Source organism: Suncus etruscus, chromosome 2 (assembly GCF_024139225.1).
Source record: "Suncus etruscus isolate mSunEtr1 chromosome 2, mSunEtr1.pri.cur, whole genome shotgun sequence".
NCBI classification, from domain to species: domain Eukaryota; kingdom Metazoa; phylum Chordata; class Mammalia; order Eulipotyphla; family Soricidae; genus Suncus; species Suncus etruscus.
Window position 1 is genome coordinate 15,484,009 of NC_064849.1, and position 26,584 is coordinate 15,510,592.

General features: G+C 37.1%; 1 protein-coding gene across 1 annotated transcript in view; it reads right to left on the reverse strand.

Moving 5' to 3' along the window:
• Positions 1-26,584, reverse strand: part of MYO5A (myosin VA) — a 150,238-nt gene that overhangs the window by 73,671 nt on the left and 49,983 nt on the right. Inside the window, 9 exon segments of the mRNA XM_049769351.1 lie at positions 426-582; positions 1,249-1,460; positions 5,789-5,897; positions 6,165-6,251; positions 8,633-8,730; positions 11,541-11,705; positions 15,624-15,707; positions 18,215-18,340; positions 21,836-21,976. Of these exon segments, the coding sequence (XP_049625308.1) occupies positions 426-582; positions 1,249-1,460; positions 5,789-5,897; positions 6,165-6,251; positions 8,633-8,730; positions 11,541-11,705; positions 15,624-15,707; positions 18,215-18,340; positions 21,836-21,976 (1,179 nt within the window).

Consider the following 26,584-nt stretch of genomic DNA (forward strand, 5'->3'; position numbering starts at 1 on the left):
TGGGATCATATGGGGTGCTAGGAATTGAGTGTGAGTCAACTGAGTGCAAGGTAAGTGCCCTGCCTACTGTAGCATTTCTCCTGTGCTGTACTGAAAAAACTTTTTTTTTTATTTTTGGGCCACACCGGGCAGTGCTCAGGGGTTCCTCCTGGCTATCTGCTCAGAAATAGCTCCTGGCAGTCACGGGGGACCATATGGGATGCCGGGATTCGAACCAGCCACCTTGGATCCTGGATTGGCTGCTTGCAAGGCAAACACCGCTATGCTATCTCTCCGGCCCCTAAAATTTTTTTTTAAATACACTTTAAGTATTATTAGTTTCCATATAGCTCTAATAGCCATAGAGCCCAAACAGTATTTACACAAACATGAAATTGGATGAGCATTAAGTTAATTAAAAAATAAAGTTAAAAATAATACTATACCTTTCGATACCTATTTCTGGTCAAGTAGCCTCGCAAATAAGACTGAAGAATAATAGTAGCAGCTCGTTTCTTCTTGTATTTCCTTCGGACTGTATACATGCGCCAGTACTTCTGAATGATGGTTGCTGCTTTGGTTCTGCGCAGGAACTTAGTGTAACTGGTCAAAGAATATATATTGTCAGAAATTAGAAAACCCAAGAATATAGTATGTTGAGACAAAGCACCAATGTGTATAGCTTGATAAAATGGAGTAGCACTTCCATTCTATTCTGATAATGTAATGTTAAACCACCATTTTTATAACTTATGTTTTATAGCAATGTAGAGTCCCCAAGGTTTTTTTGCATTCATTATTTCATTCGAACCTTGAACTTTGAAAGGTGTGGTGTCCATAGCACTCAGATTTATAATAAAAGAGACACTTATAACAGTTAATTCTTTTCTAGAACAGTGCTCATTACCATAGAGATTGGCTACATACAACAGTTCTATTTTTATTCACCATCTTATCATCTGTAGTGCTAATATATAATATTTACCATGAATTTCTATGAGTACAAATACTTTTTCATTAATTTATTTACACAAATTCTACTAAGTTAAAATTATCTTAACATTTTATTATAATTCTCTTCTGGACCATCTCAATTAATTGCTCATAACGGTGAGTAAAATTTCATTTTTTGAGCTAATATGTTGTCCTTGAAACTCAGAGGAGAAGAGATGTCTCCTCAGGTAGGCTGACAGCTCAAAACTGTCCTAGGTTGGAATAAAAATCGGACACTTGGTAGACAAGTGACCAAGAGGTCACTAGGAGACCTACCATCGAGCCTGGTAGCCCCGCACGTATCTCTGCACAGCAATGGCTGCCTTCCGCATGCGTAGATACTTCTTCCGTAGCAGCCACCCTCGGATTGTCTTCTGAATCTTAATGCAGGCGGCCCTCAATTTATCTGCCCTCAATTTTTCTAGATAGGCCACTTGACCAGCACGGAAAAAGATCTTTGTCTTACCAAATTGGTATTTGTCCTTGTCCTATTTTTGAAAGAAAGTATATACTCAGGTGTAGAAATGATGGCCATATCAATATATTTTTAAAGGAGAAAAGTATCTAAAAGCAGAATTAGTAAAGAAATAAATCTATTAGCTAAAACTTGAGCTATATCAAAATTAACTAATGGAGCCAGAGTTGATTGATCCTATGCAAATTAAGCAAATAGAATGAATTTTAAGAAAAACTGCAGTTTAAGAGTTATTTTCCAGAATTATTCTACCTGCAATTATTATTTGAGGCCAAAAACTTGGTTGTGGGTTAGAGACAAATGTTATTGACTTGTTTGTATGTTAAATATCTCAAGAAAATGGAGATGCTGACACTCCCTCTGACTGACTCAGGCTGTAAGCTTTACATCAGGCTGTACATTCCATGAGAAGGCTGAAGGGACAAAAAAACCAGTATGAAGGCAGGAAGTTATAAACACAAAACGAAAGTGAACCAACAAAAACCCTTTCCTAGTCTTGTTTCTCAAATTATCTATTGATTTACATATAGCATCTGAAAATACACAACCTCCCATAAATGTGCTTACATTTTCAAATTATACAAAATATAATCATTTATACTGCTCATGTACTTTTTATCATAAGCATATATCTATATGTGTTTATTAAAGGTTTATATCCCTATAGTAAACCTAGGTATGCATGATAGGATACTTCATCATCTAAAACAGGAGTCCTCAAACTTTGTAAACAGGGGGCCAGTTCACTGTCCTTCAGACTGTTAGAGGGCCAGATTATAGTAAAAACAAAAATTATGAACAAATCTTTATGCACACTGCATATATCTTATTTAGAAGTGAAGAAACAAAATGGGAATAAATACAATATGTGGCCCTCGGGCCGTAGTTTGAAGACCCCTGATCTAAAAGCATGTTATTAGCCAGTCTCACATTAAAATAGAGCTTATTTATAATAAACATGACCATGACCTGAAATTCTGTGAATAACATATTTTACTCTATTTCTATAGTGGAGATCAAATATCGGTCTTCATACAGGCAAAACATGAGCTCTATCACAATGATAAATGAAACTGATTGCTCTGGTCAAGAACTCAGTGCTGAAAGGGTAGAAATGAACAGGCAGGGCACCCTTCAGCTGTTAATAATAGAGCAAACCATAAAGTCAAAAGGGAAAGAAGGGGAGAGAAAGAGAGTGAAAGAGAAGCAATTTGCCTGCCCTAGAACAAGGCAGGGGTGGGTGGGGTTTGGGGTAGCAGGGAAATTGAAGACATGGATTATGGTGATGAGAAGGGTGCACTGGTGAAGGATGGTGTACATTATATGACTTAACCCTAACAAATGAACAAATTTGTAACCACAGTACTTAAATAAAGCAATTAAAATTAAGAAACAAACAAACCAACAACAAAAAAAAACATATTAGCTCCTTTAAAGAAAAGAGAATATTTTAACTGCTGAAATTTTAAAAGATCTAAATAATTAGAGTATATGGCTTTATTAATGATTTTTTTTGCTGGTACTTTTTGTTTGTTTTGTTTGGGGGCAAAATTAGCCATTTTCTTTCATAAATATTAAATTGGTTAGACATGTTAATGGCAAGCACTATACTGTTACTCTGCCTCTACTAAAAATTGTTTAGAAAAAGCTTATGTTGTAGATGGAAAAATAAAAATGTGTATTTCAAAAGGGGTTATTTGTCCTTTTTTTTTTTTTAAATGAGCTCTATCATGGGGCCAGAGGTAGCACAGCAGTAGGCCGTTTGCCTTGCATGCAGCCGACCTGGGAGGGACCCAGTTCGACTTCTGGCATTCCATATGGTCCCCAGAGCCTGCAAGTGGCGATTTCTGAGTATAGAGCCAGGAGGAACCCCTGAGCTCTGCTGGATGTGACCCAAAAACCAACAAATAAATAAATAAATAAATAAATAAAGTTTAAAAAAATGAGCTCTATCAATAAATATACATTCAGCCACAATATATCCTATCTTGTACGAACAGAAAATCAGAAATCTTGGGCTGGAGACACAGGAATCTGTTAAAGTGGCTGCCTTGCAAACAGGCAACCTAGGTTTGAATCTCACCATATATGGTTCCTCAAGCATGCAATGATCTCTGAGCACAGAACCAAAAATAAACCCTAAGCACAGTCTATGTGGTACAAAAACAACAATACAACAAAATCAGGGCCTAGAGTGATAGCACAGCCTTCAAGGTGCTAGCCTTACATATATATGGTTTTGAGTTTAATCCCCAGGAGTACAGATGGTCCTCCAAGCCTGCCAGGAGTAATCCCTGACAGCAAAACCAGGGTACCACTGAACACCACTGAGTGTGGCCCAAAACAAAATCAAGCAAAAATCAGTATTTCCTTAGAAAAAAAAAAAAATCTAGCTGGATATATAAGAAATTGGTTCCCTCATCTTTTCTCTTTCTGCCTAATCTGCCTCAGCTTCACTGACATCCCCTGCCCTATTCTAACTCGAAGCCCCCTTTCAAACTTCAGAATGGCTCTGAAACAGACCCAGGCATAGGACTATCTTATGTTCATTTTCCTATCTGAACTCAGTAGACTGGATGGAGTGAAGGTCAAACTCAAAAAGAATTACTATTCAGAAAGTAGTCATACCACTTTCAAAGTAAGTATATATTATTACTAAAGAATATATTTACATTAAATTATTAGCTAGTAATTAGCAATTACTTCAATGTGAGGTAATCCAAACAGACTAGTGACCAATAAGTGAAAAAAAATATTTTTTCAAAAAAGTGTTTCTTTTTTTATTAATATTTTTATTTAAACACCTTGATTACAAATATGATTGTAGTTGGGGTTTGGTCATGTAAAGAACACCCGCCCCCCTTCACCAGTGCAACATTCCCATCACCAGTGTCCCAAATCTCCCTCCTCCTCACCCCAACTCCGCCTGTACTCTAGACAGGTTTTCTACTTCCCTCATTCATTCACATTGTTATGATAGATCTCAATGTAGTTATTTCTCTAACTGCTCTCATCACTCTTTGTGGTGAGCTTCATGTTGTGAGCTGGACCTTCCAGCCTTCCTCTCTTTTGTCTCTGAGAATTACAAAAAGGTGTTTCTTAAGGAGCCAGAGAGATAGTATTGGAGTTTAGTTATTTGCCCTGCATGTGGTCAAGCCTGGTTCAATACCCAGCAATAATTCCAAGGACTGCTAGGAACAATCCCGAGTAATTGCTGGGAGAAGTCCCTAAGTACTATGGCTGACCCTCAAATCAAAACATTTCAAAATCTTAAATTTTCCCTGGCATAGACCATGATTTTTTTAGCACATAGTCCTCAAGCCATCACCTAGAAGCTTAAAAGTCAAAACTACTGTGTCCACTATGTGCTTTAACAGGTATACCAAGGGACTTTGATATATATATATATATATATATATATATATATATATATACACACACACATATACATATATATACACACAATTAAAAAGTTCTTAGCTTTGCATACAACTCTCCACAACAACCAATCTATTTCTCTAATCATTTTGTATTGTCTCATATACAAGTTTAACACTGCAAGAAAATAGAACTATTTTACTGTGTGGGTTTTTTAGTAAACTATCTTTTTCTATGAAGTATTTTCATTCTTTGTCTGATATTAAACTATTCTTCCACTTTTGCACCATCTTACTCGTTCATCAAGGCCTGACTCAAATAAATCTTCCACAAAATTATCTCTCCTTTCTAGAGTGGGTTTGCTTTGCCTTCTAATTTCTTCTTGTCCTATTCATATAGCATAGAGAAGACACTAAAGTTATAGTGTGTTTCTCTTTAAAATGCATAAGGCTGGGGCCAGAGAGATAGCACAGCAGTAGAGTGTTTGTTTTGCATGCAGCCAACCTGGGACGACTGGTCTGATTCTGGACATCCCATGTGGTCCCCTGAGCTTGCCAGGGGCAATTTCTGAGCACAGAGCTAGGAGTAGCCCCTGAGCATTGCCGGTGTGGCCCCAAAACCAATCAATTAATACATAAATAAACTGCTTTAAAAATAGATAAAGGTCCAGGAAGGATTATTACTTGAGGGTAAGACTTATTGTTTTCTTAATTACATACGTAACATTTGATCTTTGTCTTCTATAAGCACTAGGTTTAGTTCTTATTGAGATAATGATCAAACAACGTTTTAACTGCAGTTCAGCCCTTCCTGTCTTTTTTTGTGACTCTAGACTATCATCCTCACTAGTCCTTAGAAGCTTAAATACAGTGAAGCCTCAACTTCTAGCTCCAAATAATCTAGGCTACTTATATATTTTCAAAGGTCTATTCATATTAAAAGGTAAGCAAAAAACTTTCTTACCGATATCAATTTCTCTAATACATTCTTGCATGTTTGTTTTCTGTCACTCAGGACATCTTTTTGCTTCATCAGGACTCGGTAGCGACTAAAAAATTCCTGATAAGTCCACCTAAAATAAGAAATTCATATCAGGGACAAGAGTAATAGTATAGAGGGTAGGGCATTTACTAACATATGGCCAACTCAGGTTCAATCCCCAGTCTCCCACCTGATCATTCCAGGAGTAATTACTCAGCACAGAGCCAGGAGTAAGCTCTGAGCACTGTCAGGTATGTCCCCCAAACAAACAAATAAACAAAAACTTCATTTCAGCTATTTAAGGAAGTAGAAGCCTCTTCCAACAGGACACATTTCATTTAGAAGATGCCAGACTTACCTTGAGGGGAAACCAGCTGCACTGATCCGGATAGTTTCTAAGACACCACATGCTCTCAGCTGCTGTACTGCCCTCTTCTCATCAAACCTTCTCATAAAAAAGAAACCCATTAATACACTAAAAAAGCTTGGCTGTTGTCACAGATTACTGTTTTCAGACCAGAGCTTAAATTCTTTTGTGCAGAGTCAAATAAATAAATTAGGAAAGAAGGCATGCAAATTTGAGAGTGAGGATGGGAGATAATGGAGGTGTAAACCTATCTATTGTTCTTTCCATATCCTCTAAGAAGTAAATTGAGCATATTTAAAAAATCCTTTGTACTTCATTAATAAGCATTATTTGGCTGATCTAACTAACCTTTCTCTTAATTCATTAACATTTTTTTTTTTTTGGTTTTTGGTTCACACCCGGTAATGCTCAGGGGTTACTCCTGGCTCTACACTCAGAAATCACTCCTGGCAGGCTTGGGGGACCATATGGGATGCCAGGATTCGAACCACCGACCTTCTGCAGGCAAGGCAAACCCCTACCTCCATGCTATCTTTCTGCCCCAAACATTCTTAAAATAAACACTAAACAGCTTATGGAGATTTCTCTAACAAGAATTAAAATTAAATATGTCCCAAACAGTTATTTTATTTAATTACTGGTGGTCTAACAACTGTTCAACTCATATGTACATACTTAGCATTTAGCTTATTGAAAACTATTTTTGTATGATATTCTGTGTATTTTGTAATTTTTCATTATAAACAAATGACATCTTAACATCAAATTGACATTAAAAGAAGATATAATAAGATCTGCCATTCACCTGTAGTATTTACCTTTACTTCCCCAGTTGAGCCTTATGTCATCTGTCTGTATTAAGCATTAAGTTGATGACAGGAAATAGAATTGGCTGATGTAATGAACCCTGCAGCTGTTAAGGATTAGGAAAAGCAGCTTCTCCCTGCTTCCCATTTTCTTCAGAAACGATATTCTGATGGTGGAGAATGTGATAATGAAGTACTCTGTAGTCTATAGCACAGTATCCAGAGGATAGAATTTGCAGGTGGATAGGACGTGGGATACTCAAACACTAAGGAGTCTGAGTGGGAATTGTTACAACTTTTAGTAAATGTGCCTAGTCAAATACCCACAAATTCTACTTCTAAAAATACATTAAAAGGATAAATGGGTAAATACACAAAAATTGACAGAAGATGTTTATCACTGCATCTTTGATATAACCTAATGGCTGGCCAGCATTAGGAAAACTGAAGTAAAAGATATATTTATATAATGAGATATTGTATAATCATTAAAACTGTGAATTTTTATTTAGTAATATAAATGGATAACTCTTTTTCCTCTCTCTCTCTCTCTCTCTCTCTCTCTCTCTCTCTCTCTCACACACACACACACACACACACACACACACGGGAAGGAAGATAAGTTGATTTGTCAAGAAGGATCTATGCCAGAGTTAACTCTAGTTACAACACCATTGGCTTGATAAATGGATGCTTTTATTTTTTTTTATCATTTCTTCTTATATTATTTTACATTTTCTTTAAAAATTATATGTGATTTATTATTATTAAAATTAAAGAAAAAATTTAAAACTTCAGAAAATGATTATTTCCTTTTTTGATATTTAATGTAGTACAGGAGAATATATATTCTCTGACATAAACTTTGAAAAGTAAGTCTTTATTAAAGCAACTTTATCCCACACAGTTCTGGTTTTAAGTAACTTTCACATATTTTAGTGTGAAAACAGAATCAGAAACAAAAGATCAACTGACTTTAGTTTTAAAATACTAGAGGATCTTACTTACCTGTGGTATATAGGAAAATAGGACAGAAATAGGACAGGGAATACAAGATGTAATAACCACATTACCCATGGCCCTATAATAAATAAATGGGAAGGATACAGAAGGAAAACAATCAAGAACAGGGAAGAAGAGGCAGACACAGTTACTAATATGGGCCAGGCATTAGGAACATCAGTGATGTAGAGTTAAGGCATATGTATATATAAAGAGCCACAGAACCAACAAAATTATAAGCAAAAGACTCAAATACAATAACCAAACTTTAAAATACCTGTCAAGAAAGCAGGCTGGGAAGTAGCAGGGAACTGAGGGGCATTGATGGAGGGAAGTTGACACTGATGGTGGAACTGATGGTGTTGGAACATGTATGCCTGAAACTTTATTATAGATAAGTTTGTAAATCATGGTGCCTTAATTTGAAATGTAAATTAAAATTTAAAGCAAAAATAAAATAAAATCTTCAAAATAAAGGACAACTGCCAATTTGTTCTCATATCCTCAAAAAGAATACACTGAAAATATTCTATTAATGGTGGTTTCGCTCCACAAGTCATGAAGATATACTCTACAGTTTTCCTTCTGCTGGTTTGGAAACACTTAGGAAATATGGGCACTTTTAAAATTAGGCAATTGAAAAATACTTACGTGAAGGGAAACTTAAAGTCATTGGGCTTGATACAGCGCACATAGTGAGGGGTGGTGGCATTCAGAGTCTCCATAAGTAGGTGCAATGAGTTTCGAAACTGCGTGGAAAAGAGCAAAACCAGACATTTCTGTATACTCGAAGTCGAAGACAACGCTAAACAATTTAAAATTTTCTTCTAATGACACTACAGTAGATGACACTGTCCTCTTTGAAGGCAACCTTCAGAAAGAAGCAGCTGGGCCCGGAAAGATACAGCGATGCTTGCCTTGAGAGCAGCCGATCCAGAACCTAAGGTGGTTGGTTCGAATCCAGGTGTCCCATATGGTCCCCCGTGCCTGCCAGGAGCTATTTCTGAGCAGACAGCCAGGAGTAACCCCTGAGCACCGCCAAGTGTGACCCAAAAAAAAAAAAAACCAAAAAAAAAAAGAAAAAGAAAAAGAAAAAAAAAGAAAGAAGCAGCTAACTAAACTCATATGCTAGGGTTTTATGGCAAGATTTGCTTAAGTAGGCCTGGCAGCCAAAACTACACCCCGTGAATGCAGTCACCATATCTGTATTCAGCCAGTTCCACAGATTCAATCTATACTTGAAAGAGATGTGAACCAAACCATGAAAACTTTTGGGTACACTGGCCACAAAGCTGAAAGCTGGCAATCATGGGAGGACAGTGTGGGCCTAGTTTCCACCCTGATGAAATCACAGCAACTACACCCATCACCTACTATCCCTGCTTTATCAATTATTCGGCTATACCACTCCTCTACAACTCTGCAGAGTTACAAATCTTATGCTGGTATTTGGGTTAATATCAGCAGAACTTTTGTAAAATGAATAGGGCAAACACTTCTCCCCCCACAACTAACACCACCTTCATGTTCTTCCAGAAGGCCTGGCAGACAAAACCACACCTCACATAAACCACAGCATCAGCAACAGTGCTTAAAATTCCTGGACAAGTACAACAATTCCAATTTTTTAAATACTACCATCCTCATAGGAATACACCAATTTAGACTCTAATATGTATCTGAAGCTACCGAATGTTCAGAAACAAAAGAGATAACAGAATAATCAACTAGCAATAACAGTTTACCAAACCTTCTGACAAGGATTTAATGACTGCACTGTGAGATACTATAATTTTCACATTTTTTCTTGTTGCTGTACTTTATTTTTCTTTCTTTCTTCTTTTCTTTTCTTTTTTTTTTTTTACTAATATTGCTCCCATCAACTATGTCATAGATGATAGATATATGGTCTCTAAATAAATTTATATATATATAAATGTATATAAATATATATGTAAAAAAAGACTTGCCTAAGTCCTACTATTCATGTGCTTACCTTACTAAACAGGTATTTGTTCTCCTTCTGCCTCCTTGCCCCACCCTTTCATTTATATATAGTTTATTTATTTATTTTGGTTTGGGGGCCACACCCAGATGTTTTCAGGGGTTACACCTAGCTCTTGCTAGGAATCACTCAAGTTGGGCTCAAGGGGCCACATGAGATGCCAGGGATCAAACCCAAGTCAGTTCTGTGCAAGAAAAATGCCCGACTCACTGTACTATGGCACCAGTCCCCATATACGTTTTCTTAAAGTAGTTGTAGGTCCAAAAAATTTAAACAGAAAATGCAGAAATTTCCCACATAGACCCAGTAGCCCCATGAAGGCAGTTTTGGCAATAACAATACCTTCCCCCATTGTAATACCTTTATTGGATCTGGTAAGCCCACTTTGACATTTTACCTAAAGTTCAATCTTTAAAGGAAGGTTTACTCTTTTAATATAGATTTGTGTAACTTTTTGTTATGAGCTCAGAATTTTACTAAAGTAAAAAAGCCTGTTCATGAGTTCAAATTCCTGTGCCTAAAATGTGATCTTGGCAGCTCCGCTCTCTGCAACACTGCAAGATATTTCCAGACATAATACAGCCATGTCTATGTAAGTACTACAATGAAGGGCTGTGACTACTGGCAAGCACTATATCTAGGAAGTGCAATATGGGAGCACAACATTGGGTGCCACAACCAGCTAACAGTGCAACCTCCAGTGAGCATGTTATAAACATCATAAGCAAAGCAAGCATGCAAACCTCACTGAGCTGTCAAACCCCCAAGCATCACAGCTGAAACTGTGAGCACTACACGAGACACCTGCACACTCTCAGGTCATCACAACATCAACAATGAAGTGAAAATGAAGTAAACAATGAAGTGAAAACAAACTTGAATTTTAATTTGGGAGTTGGAGTGACAGGACAGTGAGTAGGGCAGTTGTCTTGCACACAGCTTAGTTGGGTTTGATCCCTGGCACCCTATATGGTGCCCCAAACGCACCAGGGGTAATTCCTGAGTCCAGAGCCGGGAGTAATCCTTTAATATCAGGTGTGAACTGACCCGAAACCAAACCAAACCAAAAACAACCTGAAAAATTTAGATGTTGGGAACTAGAATAGCTGTAAGGGCATGTTCCTAGCATGTGTCTGGCACAAGTTAAATTCCTAGAAAAATGTAGTAATATGCTGGTATAACACAGATGTCCCAAAGCACTGGGAGAGTGGCCTGTGTAGACTGGAATCGCATGGCCTATCTTCTTGTTGCCCTATCTATCTTCTTGCCCATACAGTGAATGCTAGCCTGGTTAGCCAAAACTGGTGATGGAATGGCCCACGAAGCATTGCTTAGGAGGCACCAAATATTTTAAGAATACATCAAATCTATTTATAAAAAGTAAATGAAAGTAAAGCTGGGTGGAAGGATATACGAGTGAATGGTGTTCCATGTTCTGTGGCAAAAGTTCTAGTTCTCCTTACCTGAGGACCATGCCAGGGAAGCTGATAAGGGAAGATCAAAGGTTTTCTCTGGAAGGGGAAAAGCAGAGCAGCAGTAGCTTCCTGCACTCACCTGATGACCCACTGTCTTCCTGTGCTCTTTGGCAGTTTGACCTGGTCGTCCTTTGGTAGGCTTTGCAGAAAGGCGGGTGAGGGGCACGCGCCCACCTGAAGTGGTGGCTGAGGTTGGACTGATGGCCTTCTCATCGTCTTGAAATAATTCTGGTAGCATCTTAAACTGAGTCAGAAACAGCAAAAGGAAATTATACTTTATATCTAAATTTCAATGTAATTTTCAAAGAAGAAACATTATGAAAATGTGCAATCAAAAAAAAAAAAAGTACAATCAATAATGATTTCCTTAAGTTACTCCTTTCAGAGTCACCTTCCAGAAAGAATCAATATCTGCATTAGAAGCTTAAAATAAGGAATGAAATAAGCATAAATGTAAAATATGAATAGTAAACACAAAGTATAGATAGAAAAATGCAGCAATTCCATAAATATGTTTGGCATAAACAACTTCAAAACCATTTTAAGGGGACCGGAGAGATAGCATGGAGGTAAGGCGTTTGCCTTTCATGCAGAAGGTCATTGGTTAGAATCCCGGCATTCCATATGGTTCCCCCGAGCCTGCCAGAAGCGACTTCTGAGCATAGAGCCAGGAGTAACTCCTGAGCACTGCCGGGTGTGACCCAAAAAGCAAAAAAAAAAAAAACAAAAAAACTATTTTTAAAACTTAACATTTTAATTCAAAGACAGTAAGACCAACTCTGGGCTCCAGGCATACTAGGCTGCCCAACCGAGTCATTCTCTGTGGTCCCAGTAAAATTTTTTTGCACAATTGCTTTTGTTGGTGGCAGGTTTTTATAGTTAGAGATCCTGGTTTCTTTGCATATCCTACATTAAAATCGGGATGATGTGGATCATCCACTAGTTTCACCTCACCATTAGAAGGTAATGCCGAGAGCCCTGCCCTGAAAACTTCAGGGGTAAGGTCTCCTTGTACTTAGGCCAGGGCTTTTCCTTTCCATTTCCTCCATATTTTACTGGGCCTATGCAAACAACAATAATTTCCCCTCTCACACTGTTTTATTGTGTTTCTTTAATTTCTTTTGTCTGTGTGTGTGTGTGTGTGTGTGTGTGTGTGGTTTTTGGGTCACACCCGGCAGTGCTCAGGGGTTATTCCTGGCTCCAGGCTCAGAAATTGCTCCTGGCAGGCACGGGGGACCATATGGGACACGGGGATTCGAACCGATGACCTCCTGCATGAAAGGCAAACGCCTTACCTCCATGCTATCTCTCCGGTCCCGTTTCTTTAATTCTTATCCTCAACAGAAACAAAAAAAGAAGAGCTTACTAAACCTTCTACTAGTGTTTAAACGAGTTCATTGATGATTCAATAATTTTCAAAAATATACTTGCTACTGATCCCTTTCTTCTTTCCTTCCTCTTCCATTAATTCAGTTTTTCTTTCTGTTTTCTACTTTTTTTTTTAATAACTTAGCTTTTGGTCATCTTGAAACAAATATATTATGATCAGTTATGTCAACTATGTGATATATTTTCTTTAAATAAATTTTATAAAAGATTTTTTTAATTTTTTAATAAAAGATCTTAATAAAAGATTCTACTCCATAAAAATGGCAATTTTAAACAAATTATGGATTTTCAACCATAATAATAATTTATTTTGTTTTGGGGCCACAGGGTATAATACTAATGGGTTTAGTGTCCAGGCTTACTCCTGGCTCTGAGCTCAGGGATCATTCCTGGCCAGTTCATAGGACCATATTAGGTATCGGAGTTAAACCTGGGTTACCATATGCAAAGTAAGTGCCTTATCCACTTTATCATTACTCCTACACCTGAACCATAATTATTTTATGAGTATAATACTAATACAAAGTTCTATTGTATTTCCACAAGATTCTTTACCATTATGGTCCATTTGTCTATCCATAGCTTCTAATGGTATTAATAAAAGACATCGCTAAAATTCTCAGCAGTGATTTTATATATTATTTTGTATATAATTAAACTAGTTACAAAAACTAGTTACATAAAATAAGCATAACCAAGATATGAAAACAATATAGATGTCCATCAGTGTGGATGAATAAAGAAAGGTGGCATTTATAAAAATGGAACACTACTGTTTTGTTTCTATTTTTTATTTTAATGAGGTAAAATAGCATTTATTAAATGAATTTTGAGAAATGGGAGGAGAGTTATACACAGTTGAGAAAGAACACACACATATCTAAAGGGGACGAATCCTGTCTTTGCCATTTTCAACAAGATGGATAGATGGATCTTGAGGTTATGCTGAGTGAAAGTCAGATAGAGAAAGGCTAAATCATATGACTTCACTCATGTGAAATATAAAGAAACAAACCTGAATCAGAGATACAGCTAAAAGGGTTAACCACATGCTTTACATGTAGGAAGACTGGGATGGATCCATATCACTCACTGCTTATAGTACCCCCAAGCACTTTGGGAGCAATTCAAGAGCACAAAATAGTCCCTGAGCACTGGCAGGGAAAGAAAAGAAAAGAAAAGGAAGGAAGGAAGGAAGGAAGGAAGGAAGGAAGGAAGGAAGGGAGGGAGGGAGGGAGGGAGGGAGGGAGGGAGGGAGGGAGGGAGGGAGGGAGGGAGGGAGGGAGGGAGGGAGGGAGGGAGGGAGGGAGGGAGGGAGGGAAGAGAAGTAAGGAGGGAAGGAAAGAAGGAAGGAAGGAAGGAAGGAAGGGAAGGAGGGAGGGAGGGAAGGAAGAGAGGGAGGGAAGGAAGGAGGAAAGGAAGGAAGGGATAGAGGGAGCGAGGGTAGGAAGGAGGGAAGGAAGGAGGAGGGAGGGAAGGAGGAATGGAAGGAGAGGGAAGGAGGGGGGGAAGGGGGAGGGTGAGAAGGAAAGGGAGAGGAAGGGAGGGAGGGAATGATATCACAGCAAGCAGGATGCTCTCCTTGCACGTGGTAAGGTCCAATCTCCAGTATCCCATATGGTCCTCCGAGCCTGCCAGGAATAATTTCTGAGGGCACACCCCTGAGGACCACTGGGTGTGGCCTTACAACAAAACATAGCAAAACAAAGAATGTTAATAACATTCTTTGAAGTTAAAAAGAGTGGGCCTGAGATAGTACAAAGTTAAGGCAATTGCCTTGCACATGGCAGGTTAAAATAGTGTTACATTGTGATCCCAGCAACAAGAGGGAAGAAATGCACCTTCCAAACAAAGGATTATGAGAGAGAGAGACAGAGAGAGAGACAGAGAGAGAGAGACAGAGAGAGAACGCAAGGGAGAAAGAGGGAGGGAGGGAGGGAGAGAGGGAGGGAGGGAGAGAGGGAGGGAGGGAGGGGGAGAGAGGAAGAGAGAGAGATTGATTCTAGGTAAAAAGATTTTACAGGGGGTAGGAAAAATATTTTACATAATATGGTTTAGTTTTTTACTATGAATACTTCCGTTGCTAAAACTAAGTAGCTATCTTCTTGCATGCCTTAAAAGATGAAACTAAATCAGTTGGGTAATCTCATTTTTTTTTCTGCTTAGAGTTATAGGAAAAAGGCTGCGATCAACTGATGGCCCTCATCATCTTCTTCCATCTGAAATGTTCTTTTCCCACTAGAAAGTAGTATATCTAATTTTCATGCATAAGGAAAATAACATTTTGGGGGTCACATGAAACTGCGCTCCAGTTTTGTCCAGACGACAATTTTCAGCCAGAATCTATAACTGTTGTGAAGGCAATAATTTCACAGTATACACAGTGGTTAAGAGCACATATTCTGAGTCAGACAGCCTGGGTTTAAAATTGGTTTGACAACTCATTAGCTATGCAGTTTCTAAGCTTCAGCATGCTGTTTGTAAAACAAAAATAATGAAAACATCACCTGAAAGGATTAGAAAACTATTAAAAATAAATAAAAATTAAAGGAAGTAAAAAAAGAAAACTAGGATATATATATTATATTTTATAAACTTTAAACTATCATGTATCTGAGGTTCAAAATCACTCAAAAAACAAGGCCCTAGCATTAAAATGAACAACTATAGATAGTAAAACAAATTTTGTTAGAAAAACAAACATTTTTGTTGAGAAACTGATGGTTAAATAACTGATTAAATATATCCTAATTAGAGAGAGCTACTTAGTTACCTTGCTTGCCTTAAGAACTTTAATTTGTTCTTCAAACACAGTGTCTTTATTCTTTTCCAGAAAGCCTTCACACTGGTATTCCACCTGAAAAAAACATGAAAAAAATCTACTTACATGTGAAATATTTGAATAGTTACTATCATCAACAATAAAATATTATTAACTCAGGTTTTATTATTATTATTAACTCAGCAAAGCAATATCATTGAATTTATTCTAATACAAGACCAATCTTTGCAAGTATGTTATCTCTAGAGCAAAACTCCCTAATACTGTTGTTTTTTTTTGTAAGAGTAGCAGTGCCAATTAACTGTCTAAAAGACCCTCTAAATTCATGGATAAATAGTAATTCTTTTTTCTACTCCAGGCTATAAAAAAGTTCCTTTAACACAGATCTAATATATCTTCTAAACTAGTTCACCATCTGACAGGTTAATTCTCTCTTGGGAAAGAAGGAACTAAAATGGAAGCAAGTCAGAAGGAACAAACACCTGCCTGACAATAAGCTAAAGAGCTTATAAAGAATGAAGGCCGGGTCTCTCAATGTCAGTGGACTAAACGTACCAATCAAGAGATATAGAGTGACAAAATAGGATAGAAAACTGAATACAGCATACTGATGTCTTTAAGAGACATGTTTGAATATTCAGAGCAAACACAGACTCAAAGACAAAGATTGGAAGATAATTCTTAAAGCACTAGTAGAGCTTAATAAGGGGGAAATATCTAATCCCATCAAGAAACAGGCAGAAGTGATGAATGGACTTTTTCTCAAAGAAGAAATACAGATAGCCAAAAGGCACATAAAAAACACTCTACATCATTAATCTTAGGGAGATATAAATCAAAACTATAGTTCCATACCAACTCAGAACAGAGATTGGCACATATTAAGAAGATTAAGAACAACCAGTGCTGTCATGGATACCGGGAAAAAGTGGCTCACTTACAACTAGCAATGTAGACTGACTGGTCCAGCCCTTTTGGAAAACAATATGGACATTTCTCAAAAATCTAGCAATTGCACTTCTATATGACCCAGTAAAACCACTCCTAGGAAGTGAGACCCAAAAACACAGTGCAGAAAAGACATCTGTACTCCTATGTTCATTGCAGCACTATTCATAATAGCTAGAATCTGGAAACAATCCAAGTCCAAAACAGATGAGTAGGTAAAGAAACTGTGGTATGTCTACACAATGAAATACTATATAGCTATTAGGAAAAAATGGAAGTGATGATATTTGCTTATACATGAATGGAGATAGACATGGAATGATCATACTCATTTGTGGGATATAAAAAAGAAGAATAGGATGGTAATAATACCCAAAGATAATAGAGACAAGGGCCAAAGGACTAGTCCATGGTAGGAAGCTTGCTATAAAGGTAAAGGGAGTATAGTTAGGGCAGAAAAGAAACACTATGGCAATAACAGTTGGGTTGATCACTCTGGACAAGAACTAGGAGGTAAAGGGATAGTTACCTTCAGTAACCATATTTTTCAAACCAAATGTTTGAAAAGAGTGAGAGTGAGATAGAGGGAGAGAGACAAAGAAAGAAAAAAGAGTGAGATGGGGGGAAGAGAGAAGAAAGAGAGAGAGTCTCTACCATAGAGACTGGTACCAGAGAGTCTGAGGGGAGGATGAGAAACAAATTGGGGCCATTAATGGTAAAAAATGTGTTCTAGTGAAGGGGTGAGCTGTACGTTGTATGACTGAAACTCAATCATCAACAATTTTGTAACTGTATGCCATAGGATTCAATAAAAATTTTATTTAAATAAATAAAGGCTGGTAAACACTGGATGATTTTTCAGTTGAACTACTTTAGCATTATTTGAGCCAATAAGATTTAATTCATCAATATTCAAGGTATTCCCCAAACTATACCACAAGGGTCATAAGGGGTAATAGCGATATTTCAATAGCTAGTAGCTTGGATTAACTTTTAAGTGCCTCCAGTCCCTGAAGGGAACACAGGAAGCAATCCCAAGGCCTACCCCCAAACTTCCTTGAAACATAATTACTCTTCATTTTTCTCATTTTAACACAGTAGTCTACAGAACTTGTGAAGCAGCAAGTCTGAAAGATTTATTAGAAGGAACACACTGAACCTATCTTCCAAGATGAAGTAAATCCACAATCTATTAATCTTAGGATCAGCTGAGCTTTAGGACTCAGAATCTTTCAGGAGGATGAAAGCAAGCAATCTGTAATCAAACATATTACATCAAAATATGTAAATATCAAACCTAAATTGATAAAAAAAATACAAATAACCGCCTGCTATTTCAGGTCAGAGATTTTCTTTAGTTATGAAACGAATTATAAAAGCACTTTGAAAAATCCATTTTCTTAAATTTTTGAGTGTTATTTTGGGAACCATCATCTATGTTTATTTCATAATGTAATTTCACTTTTGCTAAAGGAAGAGAAAATAAGCAAATCAACAATAAAGAATACTTTCCTAATAGGTCCTAATTGAAACAAGCTTCAGCAAAAAAAATAATATATATATATCTTGACTTTTGCTTTTTATTACTTAAATTAAAATATTCAAAATGAAAAAAAAACACAAAGCTTCCTTACTTTGTCAGCAAAATGCTGGATGATAAATGCTTTGTTTGAAAGTCGGGGCTTTTCAAAGAGAGCACATTTGTTCAAATGAGTGTTGTACAATTTCTGGGCCCAAGTGTCATCTGTACCTTTAGGCATCTACATTCAGGGGGAAAAGAAAAGAGTAGACATTGCTGTAAGAATTTTCAAATGCATCAACCAAAACTCATTTTTTGGCTCTAACAAATAACTGTTATATTCAATTGAGGAATTTACTTTTTTCATATTTCCTCCTTAGATATCACAAATAATTAATAATGAAGAATAATTGAGACCTTCCCATAGACAACTCAGCTTAGTCTTTGGATAATTCAATCTGCCTATACCAGAAATCATCCCCCCAAAAATCTGATTTGCTTTTAAAATAACAAAAGTGTTAATGTTGTTAGTCCTGAGAATGCATTTGGCTCTGTGCTTAGGATTGTCCCTGGCAGGGTTCAGAGGGCCAATTTGAGGTCAGGAGTCCAACTTGGCCTCCTATAAGCAAAGCACATGCTGCATCCATTGAGCTATTTATTTGGCCCAATTTTCATTGCTGATTAAACAACACCCAGTGGTGTGCTAGTGTTATTCCTGGCTCAGTCCTCAAAGATCATGTATTTATATTTAACATGAAAAATCAGGACATTTGCAAATAGTGAAATATAGTTGATATGGAAAGATACAAAATGAAGAGTAGTCTCCACATGCAGTTTTCACCAGCTTCATTATCACTTTCCATGTGTGTATATACAATATATGTGTGTGTGTAATTTACTTGATATATTTTGGGGTTTTTGTTGTTGTTGTTTTTGGGCCACATCTGGTGATGCTCGGGGTTACTCCTGGCTATGAACTCAGAAATCACTCCTGGCTTGGGGAACCATATGGGACACCGGGGTAGCAAACCAAGGTCCGTCCTAGGCTAGCGCAGGCAAGGCACATGCCTTACCACTTGCGCCACTGCTTCTGCCCCACTTTAAATATTTTTAAATTTTTAAATTGCTTTTTCTACTCCCCTTTCCTTCCTTCATAGTTAGTAATTTTGTTGCAAGAGCCAGGAGTCCCATATATAGCTGACTATGAGGCTCACACATTTTCTTTAGCTGTGGAGCTCAAACACTCTTGCAGTGCTTACCAGGAACCAGTACAGTGCTCATACAAATGACCACCAGGGGTCGCACTTCTTGGCCGTGGAACTCAACATATTTTAGTCATGATGTTCACCAGAGTTTACACCACCTTGTGATGCCTTATACAAGGCTGGCTGAAGTTTGGCCAGAAAATCCTTGTAGCATTGCTGATTTCAGACAGCAGTACTGCCTGGCTCAAACAGCAGAGATGCTGGGATTGGGCTTGGCACATGTGATGGTACCAGGGTTTGAATTTGTGACTATACACTTCTCTGGAGTACATTCTAAGTCACTATTATTCTGGGCTCCTCTTTTTGTACTTAAATGTATGTACACAAATAGGACCATGCTATAAACTCCTTATATATGTTTGATTCTGAATGAGAAAATTCTCATTAGACTATTAGTTCTAATCACTGGTTATTTATCTTTCTTTTATTATGCTACAATGACTTATTTTTCCAGGGATTGAGGGGTTAGTTTATTCAGTGAGCTCAGCTGACAATGACCTTTCCTCCTCCTCCTCCTCCTCCTCCTCCTCTTCCTCCTCCTCCTCTTCTTCTTCTTCTTTCTTCTTCTTCTTCTTCTGTTGTGGCCACACCTAGTGGTGCTTAGTGATGGCTTTGTTCTCAGGGATAGTTCCTAGCAGACCTTGAAGGACCATAAGTGGTCCAAGGGTTGGCTGCATATAAGGCAAACCCCCTTTTCTTTGTACTATCTCTCTGGTCATCTTTTGCTTCTTATATGTGTGTGTGTTTTACACATATATGCTTCTAAAAGAAACATATCCAAACTCCTAGCAGTTCCAAATTTCTTCTAAAATATATAATAGTTTGATAATTTATGCTCTTATTGAGGGTACATATGCAATAAATAAATATTTCTTTGATGTTATCAAATTAAAAGCCCTATCAAATTTAAGTATTCCTATTGGGTTAAAAAGTAGTATTTCTTTTCTTTAATTTACATTTCAATTTTGAGTGAGGCTGAACACCTTTTCCATATGTGTGTGTGTGTGTGTGTATGTTCTTCTTTTGAAAAATAATGCCCAAACCCTCCACTTCTCCTTTCTTTTGTTGCAATGTCTGGGCTTGCATATTTGGTCATGGTTCTCACATACAGTTGGCTGCAGTACACCCCAAATCACACAGTTGTTGGACCAAAATATCAATAGTTGTGCTGTATCAGCAGCTCTGTTGCTAGGAATTTAACTCTCCATCTCATACCTGCAACGTAAGGCACTAAGCCTTAGGAGGATCAACCTATGGTAAGTTGTGACATATGACATAAACTAAAGCAAAACTAAGACCAAAGGATAATTACTTGTTAAAATTACCAGTTAGTAATAAGGCTACTAATAATTTTCCAACAAGCTTCCTCTTTTACATTAAATATTAAAATTCCCTCCCTGACACATATTATTTTTAAGTATATTTTGTACAATTAAAAAATTCCTTAAGCATATCACTAAATAAAATTGATAAAAACATACTATTTATTCCTTTCCATGTCCCTCATACTTTGGTGGGCCTATGTAAACAATAATTGCCACTCTAACACTGTTTTTACTGTGCTCCTTTGAGTCTAATCCTTAAGAAAAACAACCCACTTAAACTTCTGAGGTTAACTTAAACTAATATTCATGTGCATGAAAATGTAAAAAAGTACTTTGCCTTCGATGTTTAAGGAGTTACATAAATTTTATGGCTTTAGATTGCTTTGTGTACTGCTAAAAAATATTATGTATTACAGTCTGGGGGCTTGTGGGACAAAGTAATTGTACATGGGTTCTGTTTTATTTTTCTTAATGTTCTTTGACTGAAAGTTCAAAGTCCAGATATCAGCAAGGGGATTTCTGAGAATTCTGTTTATGGGTGATTGTCCTTCCACTGTAACTTTACCTTGTCCTCTTTCTTTGCATCTTTGTTCTCATAATTAAAAATAAAAAATTAAAAAAAAACATACTATTTAAAAAGTGGCTAAAATTGGTAATAGCTGTATCTATTGTTAAATTTCCACATAATTTAGAGATAACTCAAAAAAGAAGGAAAATTCTTGTTTCATTTGTAATCAGAACTCTTTGGACTAGTGACTACTTAGTAATGAGCTAGAGTCAACTTCACTTGCTGCTACAATGGTACCTCAAGGAATATACTAATGAAGCTGTTACAAATCCAAAAATGTGTTTCAGAGGTAGACAATCTGCTTTGCTTATGTAGGCCACACTGTCCCACATCATCAAGTTTGGGGCCAGATTCTCAGTGCCACAATGAAGAATAATTAGTCTTGGTGCATCCCAGCTACTGAGCAGCCAATGATGCAAGCATCACAGTGAAGTGTATGAGCAACAGCACTGCTACAAAAGTATGACCTCTGCACACCACAGCAACAGCAAAACAAAAAAATTCCACTTCAACTCATTTACCTTGTGACCTTGAGATACCTATTTCTGATAGAATAAGCACATGAGAAAACCAGTTACCTTGCATTCCTCATCCAGTAAATCTAGAATTCCCAGTTTAGATTCTATAAGATTAATACAAGGTTGATTATCATAAAAATCGATGAGTGTCCATGGAATTTGTTCCTTCATATATTCCTCTTGCTCTAATTTGAAGACATGCTAAAAAAGTAAAAAAGAAAAAAAAAGAAAAAAGAATGGATCATATCATAAGTAATTTTCAACAAGAAATGATAGTTATATAACACTTTAAATGATAACACCACAATTTTAGATAGTTCATGGCTTCTAAAAACAATAATCTATGGAAGAAATATTGTGTTTCTGCTGTGATTGTTCTCAATATTCCACAAGCAAACCATCTATAACTCAGTTTCCTAGTTTCTACTTTCTACAAGCATAGCACAATCACTAATAAACCAGTTGTCATTTCTGCTAAATGCTTCAGTCATCATTTTGACCAGTTCTTCTAACCTGAACTCAGTTAAGTTCACTCACTTAAAGAAAAATATATACTGATATATATATATATATTGATTATTATGTGCCAGAGACTGTATACCAATAACAACAACATAGATATAGGTTGTTTCTTGGAGTTTGAACATCATGGGTGAAAAAGTCAGAACTGCCAGAAATATAACTACATAGGCTGAAGCAGTAGTGAAGTGGTAGGGCATTTGCCTTGCATGCAGCTGACCCAGGGCGGGCCTGGGTTCAATCTCCACATCCATGTAATCCCCTAAACCAGGAGCAATTTCTGAGCACATTGCCTAGAGTAACCCCTGAGCATCACCGGGTGTGACCCAAAAACGAAAAACAAAACCAAACAAAACCAAACAAAACAAACAATACACACATATACACACACACACATAACTACAAACTAATGTTAGAGACAGAAATAACATAAGTCAAGGGTTTAAGAGTCTGCATCTCATTTGGATAAAGGGTGGTGAGACTTTTCTTAGTCCTCAGAAAAACTTTCCTGGGTTTTGTGACCTGGGCTCTGAAAATAGATAATAGTGGTCTTATAGAATGACAGGTAAAAGGAATGATAGAAAAGCTGGAAGGGCATTTGCCTTAAACAGAGTTGACCTGGATTTGATATCTAACGATATAAACAGTTCCTCAAGTCCATCCAGGAACGATCACTAAGCACTACTTATTATAAGCCACTTTTGAATAATTTTAAGTGTTTAACCTAGGCAGCTGTAATAAGTTTTAGTCAAAAGATGGTCATCACATTTCCTTGAAGAAGAAATACTGATAGCCAAAAGGCACACGAAAAAATGTTCCATATCACTAATAATCAGGGAGATGCAAATCAAAAGAACAATGAGATATCTCATGCCACAGAAACTGGCACATATCATAAAGAACAAGAACAACCACTACTGGCATGGATATAGAGAGAAAGAAATTCTCATTCACTGCTGGTGGGAATGCTGTTTCTAGAAAAAAAATGAATATTCCTTAACATATTGGACATGATCCAGCAATATCACTCCTAGGGATATACCCTAGGAACATAAAAACACAATACAATAATGCCCTCTACATGCCTATGTTCATAGCAGTAGTATTTACATTAGCCAAAATCTGGAAACAACCCAGATGTCCAACAACAGATAAGTGTCTAAAGAAACTGAGTATATATCTACACAATGGAATACTATGCAGCTGTTAGAAAAAAAATTAAGTCACAAAATTTGCCTAAACATAGATGGGTATAGAGATTATTATGCTGAGTAAAATGAGGCAGAGAGAGATAAACACAGAATAGCCTCATCATCTGTGGTATTTAAGAAAAATAAAAGACAGTATAGTAGGGCCCGAAGAGATAGCACAGCGGTGTTTGCCTTGCAAGCAGCCAATCCAGGACCTAAGGTGGTTGGTTCGAATCCCGGTGTCCCATATGGTCCCCCGTGCCTGCCAGGAGCTATTTCTGAGCAGACAGCCAGGAGTAACCCCTGAGCACCGCCGGGTGTGACCCAAAACCAAAAAAAAAAAAAAAAAAAAAAGACAGTATAGTAATAATATCCAGAGACAACAGAAATGAGGGCCAGAAGAACCAGCCCATGATATGAAGAATGGTAACTGCAGTTAGAGACCAGCAGTGATACCTGAGCAGAGACAGGAATAGCCCTGGGCACTTCCAGGTGTAAATCCTCCTTATTATATAAGAAAATAAACAAATATTCCAGTTTAGACACAAAAGATATATTTCTGTTATTTAGGAGTAAGTAGAGTAATTGAACAAAGAGAAGCTCAGATGAAATATGGGATATGTATACATAAAAGTTAACTCAAGATGATTAAGTTCTCAGGAAAACATAGGCAAAAGTCTCAAGGATATAGAGCCCAGAAGTATTTTTAATAATCTGACTCTGATGGAAAATACAATAAAAACAAAAATAATTATTTTAGACTACATCAAATTAAAAAGGTTTTCATGGCAAAAGAGACTGGGACTTAAATAATAAGATACCCAATTAACTGCACACCATTTATGAAATTAAAAAGTTAATATCCAAGATACGTTAAGGCTCACAAAGGTCAACAGCAAAAAGTCCAATAATTCCATCCAAAAAGGGGGGGGGGATTGAGTGGATACTTTTCTGAAAATAAATTAATTAAATAAATAAAATGAGTAGGCATATACATTTATATGAAGACATAAAGACATGTTCCTCATTATATGTTATCAGTGAAATACAAATCAAAATGACAATCAGACATCATCTCAACCAGCCAGAATGGGATTTAACAAAAAACCTGGAAACCACTAGAGTTGGGAGGGCTGTGGTAAAAGGAACCCTCTCTCACTGTTAATGGGAATGTTCTCTGGTTATGTCTTTATGGAAAGCAGAAAGGAGACTTCTACAAAGTAAGAATAAAATTTCCATATGACTCAGCAATGATATAAAAACATTAATTTAAAAAATATATGCAAACCATGGGGCCTGAGTGGTGGCACACTCAGTAGGGCATTTGTCTTCCACATGCTAACCTAGGACGAACTGCAGTTCGATTCCCTGGCATCCTATATGGTCCCCCAAGCCAGGGATGATTTCTGAGTGCATAGCCAGGAGTAACACCTGAGCGTCACTGTGTGTGACCCCAAACATCTAAAAAAAATGCAAACCAACATTCACTGCAGTGCAAAGTTCACTAAAATGGATAGAGAAGTTGCAATACACATATACTTGTGTGCATATGTACACATAGATACTTGAATATTATATAGCTATAACAGATAAAATCTTGCAATTTTCTACAATGTGGACATCAATGAACATTATCATGTTATATGAAATAAGTCAGAGGAGAAAAGAAAATGTCAGATTATCTCACTCATTTGTGGCAGACAACAAAACAAGGAATAGATAATATCAAGATATAGATAAACCACTGGTGTTTGATTACAAAACTGAGAAACAATCAGTGAGAGGAAGAAGGAGAATAAGAAGTGGAGTATGAATGAAATAAGTACAGACAGTGGTGGAGGGTCTTGGGCATGTTGGTGGTGGTGAAGATACAGTAACTTTACACGTCTAAACCATGAAAGTTAATGCTATTGTAAACATGTTACCTAAGCTACAATAAAAAATCATATATATGGGGTATATGTAACTGTGAAAGAGATAGAGAAATTGATAGAGACAGAAAGAAGAAAGAGACAAGATAAACACAAAGAGACATGAGACCCTTAAGAGAAAGACATACCAACTAGTCCCTAGGCTGGCACTGGTTCCTATTATTTCCAGTGAACTGCCAGGAAATAGGAAAGAAAGAGCAAAAGGCTATGACACTGATTAAAATATAAAAAACACAGAACAATTTAAAGAAAGAAAAATGCTTGTTCTAGTTTCTAATAGTACCTCATCTCTTCCAATGATGATAGCAAGGCCCTATCTAGGATTTATTTTTAAGGTCTAGAAATGAATGAAAAGCTGCTTAGGCCCAGTAGTGCTGGAGGTCAACAGAGCTAACCTGGGCAGTACTAGGTGAAAATGGGAGAATGTGGTGCCAGGACTCAATATCAGGGTCTACCTATTCAAAGAATGTTACTCTGCCATTTGAGCTATCTGTCTGATCTACTTGATGTGCTTTTATTAATGTTGCTTGTGCAGGAATAAAATAATATAGCAATAATATTCTTATTTAAGATTACCTTACATTATCGTATCACTAAGTAACTTAAATACTTAAACATTTCTTCTGATATTTAGATATTTCTAATGATAGTCTTTTTTTTTTTTGTGGGGAGGCTTTTAGAGGCACACCTTGTGGTTCTCAGGGGTTTCTCTTGGCTCTGCACTCAGGAATTACTCCTGCTGGTGTTCAGGGAACCATAGGGGATACTGTGAATTGGGTCTGCTGAGTGCAAGGCAAGTGCCCTACACACTGTGTTACTGCTCTAACACCAAAGAATATTAAAGGCTCTGTCCCTATCTTTCAGTTTTCTTCCATTTATTTTCCAATTTTTTATTTGTTTGTTTGTTTTTTTTGGGGGGGGGCAATACCCGTTTGATGCTCAGGAGTAACTCCTAGCTAAGCGCTCAGAAATCGCCCCTGGCTTGGGGGGACCATATGGGACGCCAGGGGATCGAACCGCAGTCCATTCCTTGGCTAGCGCTTGCAAGGTAGACGCCTTACCTCTAGCGCCACCTCACCGGCCCCTATTTTCCAATTCTTATAGGTGACTCATTTATAACTTCCTCTTTATTGATACTTGTAACAATCTTGAAACTTAATTTAAAACTA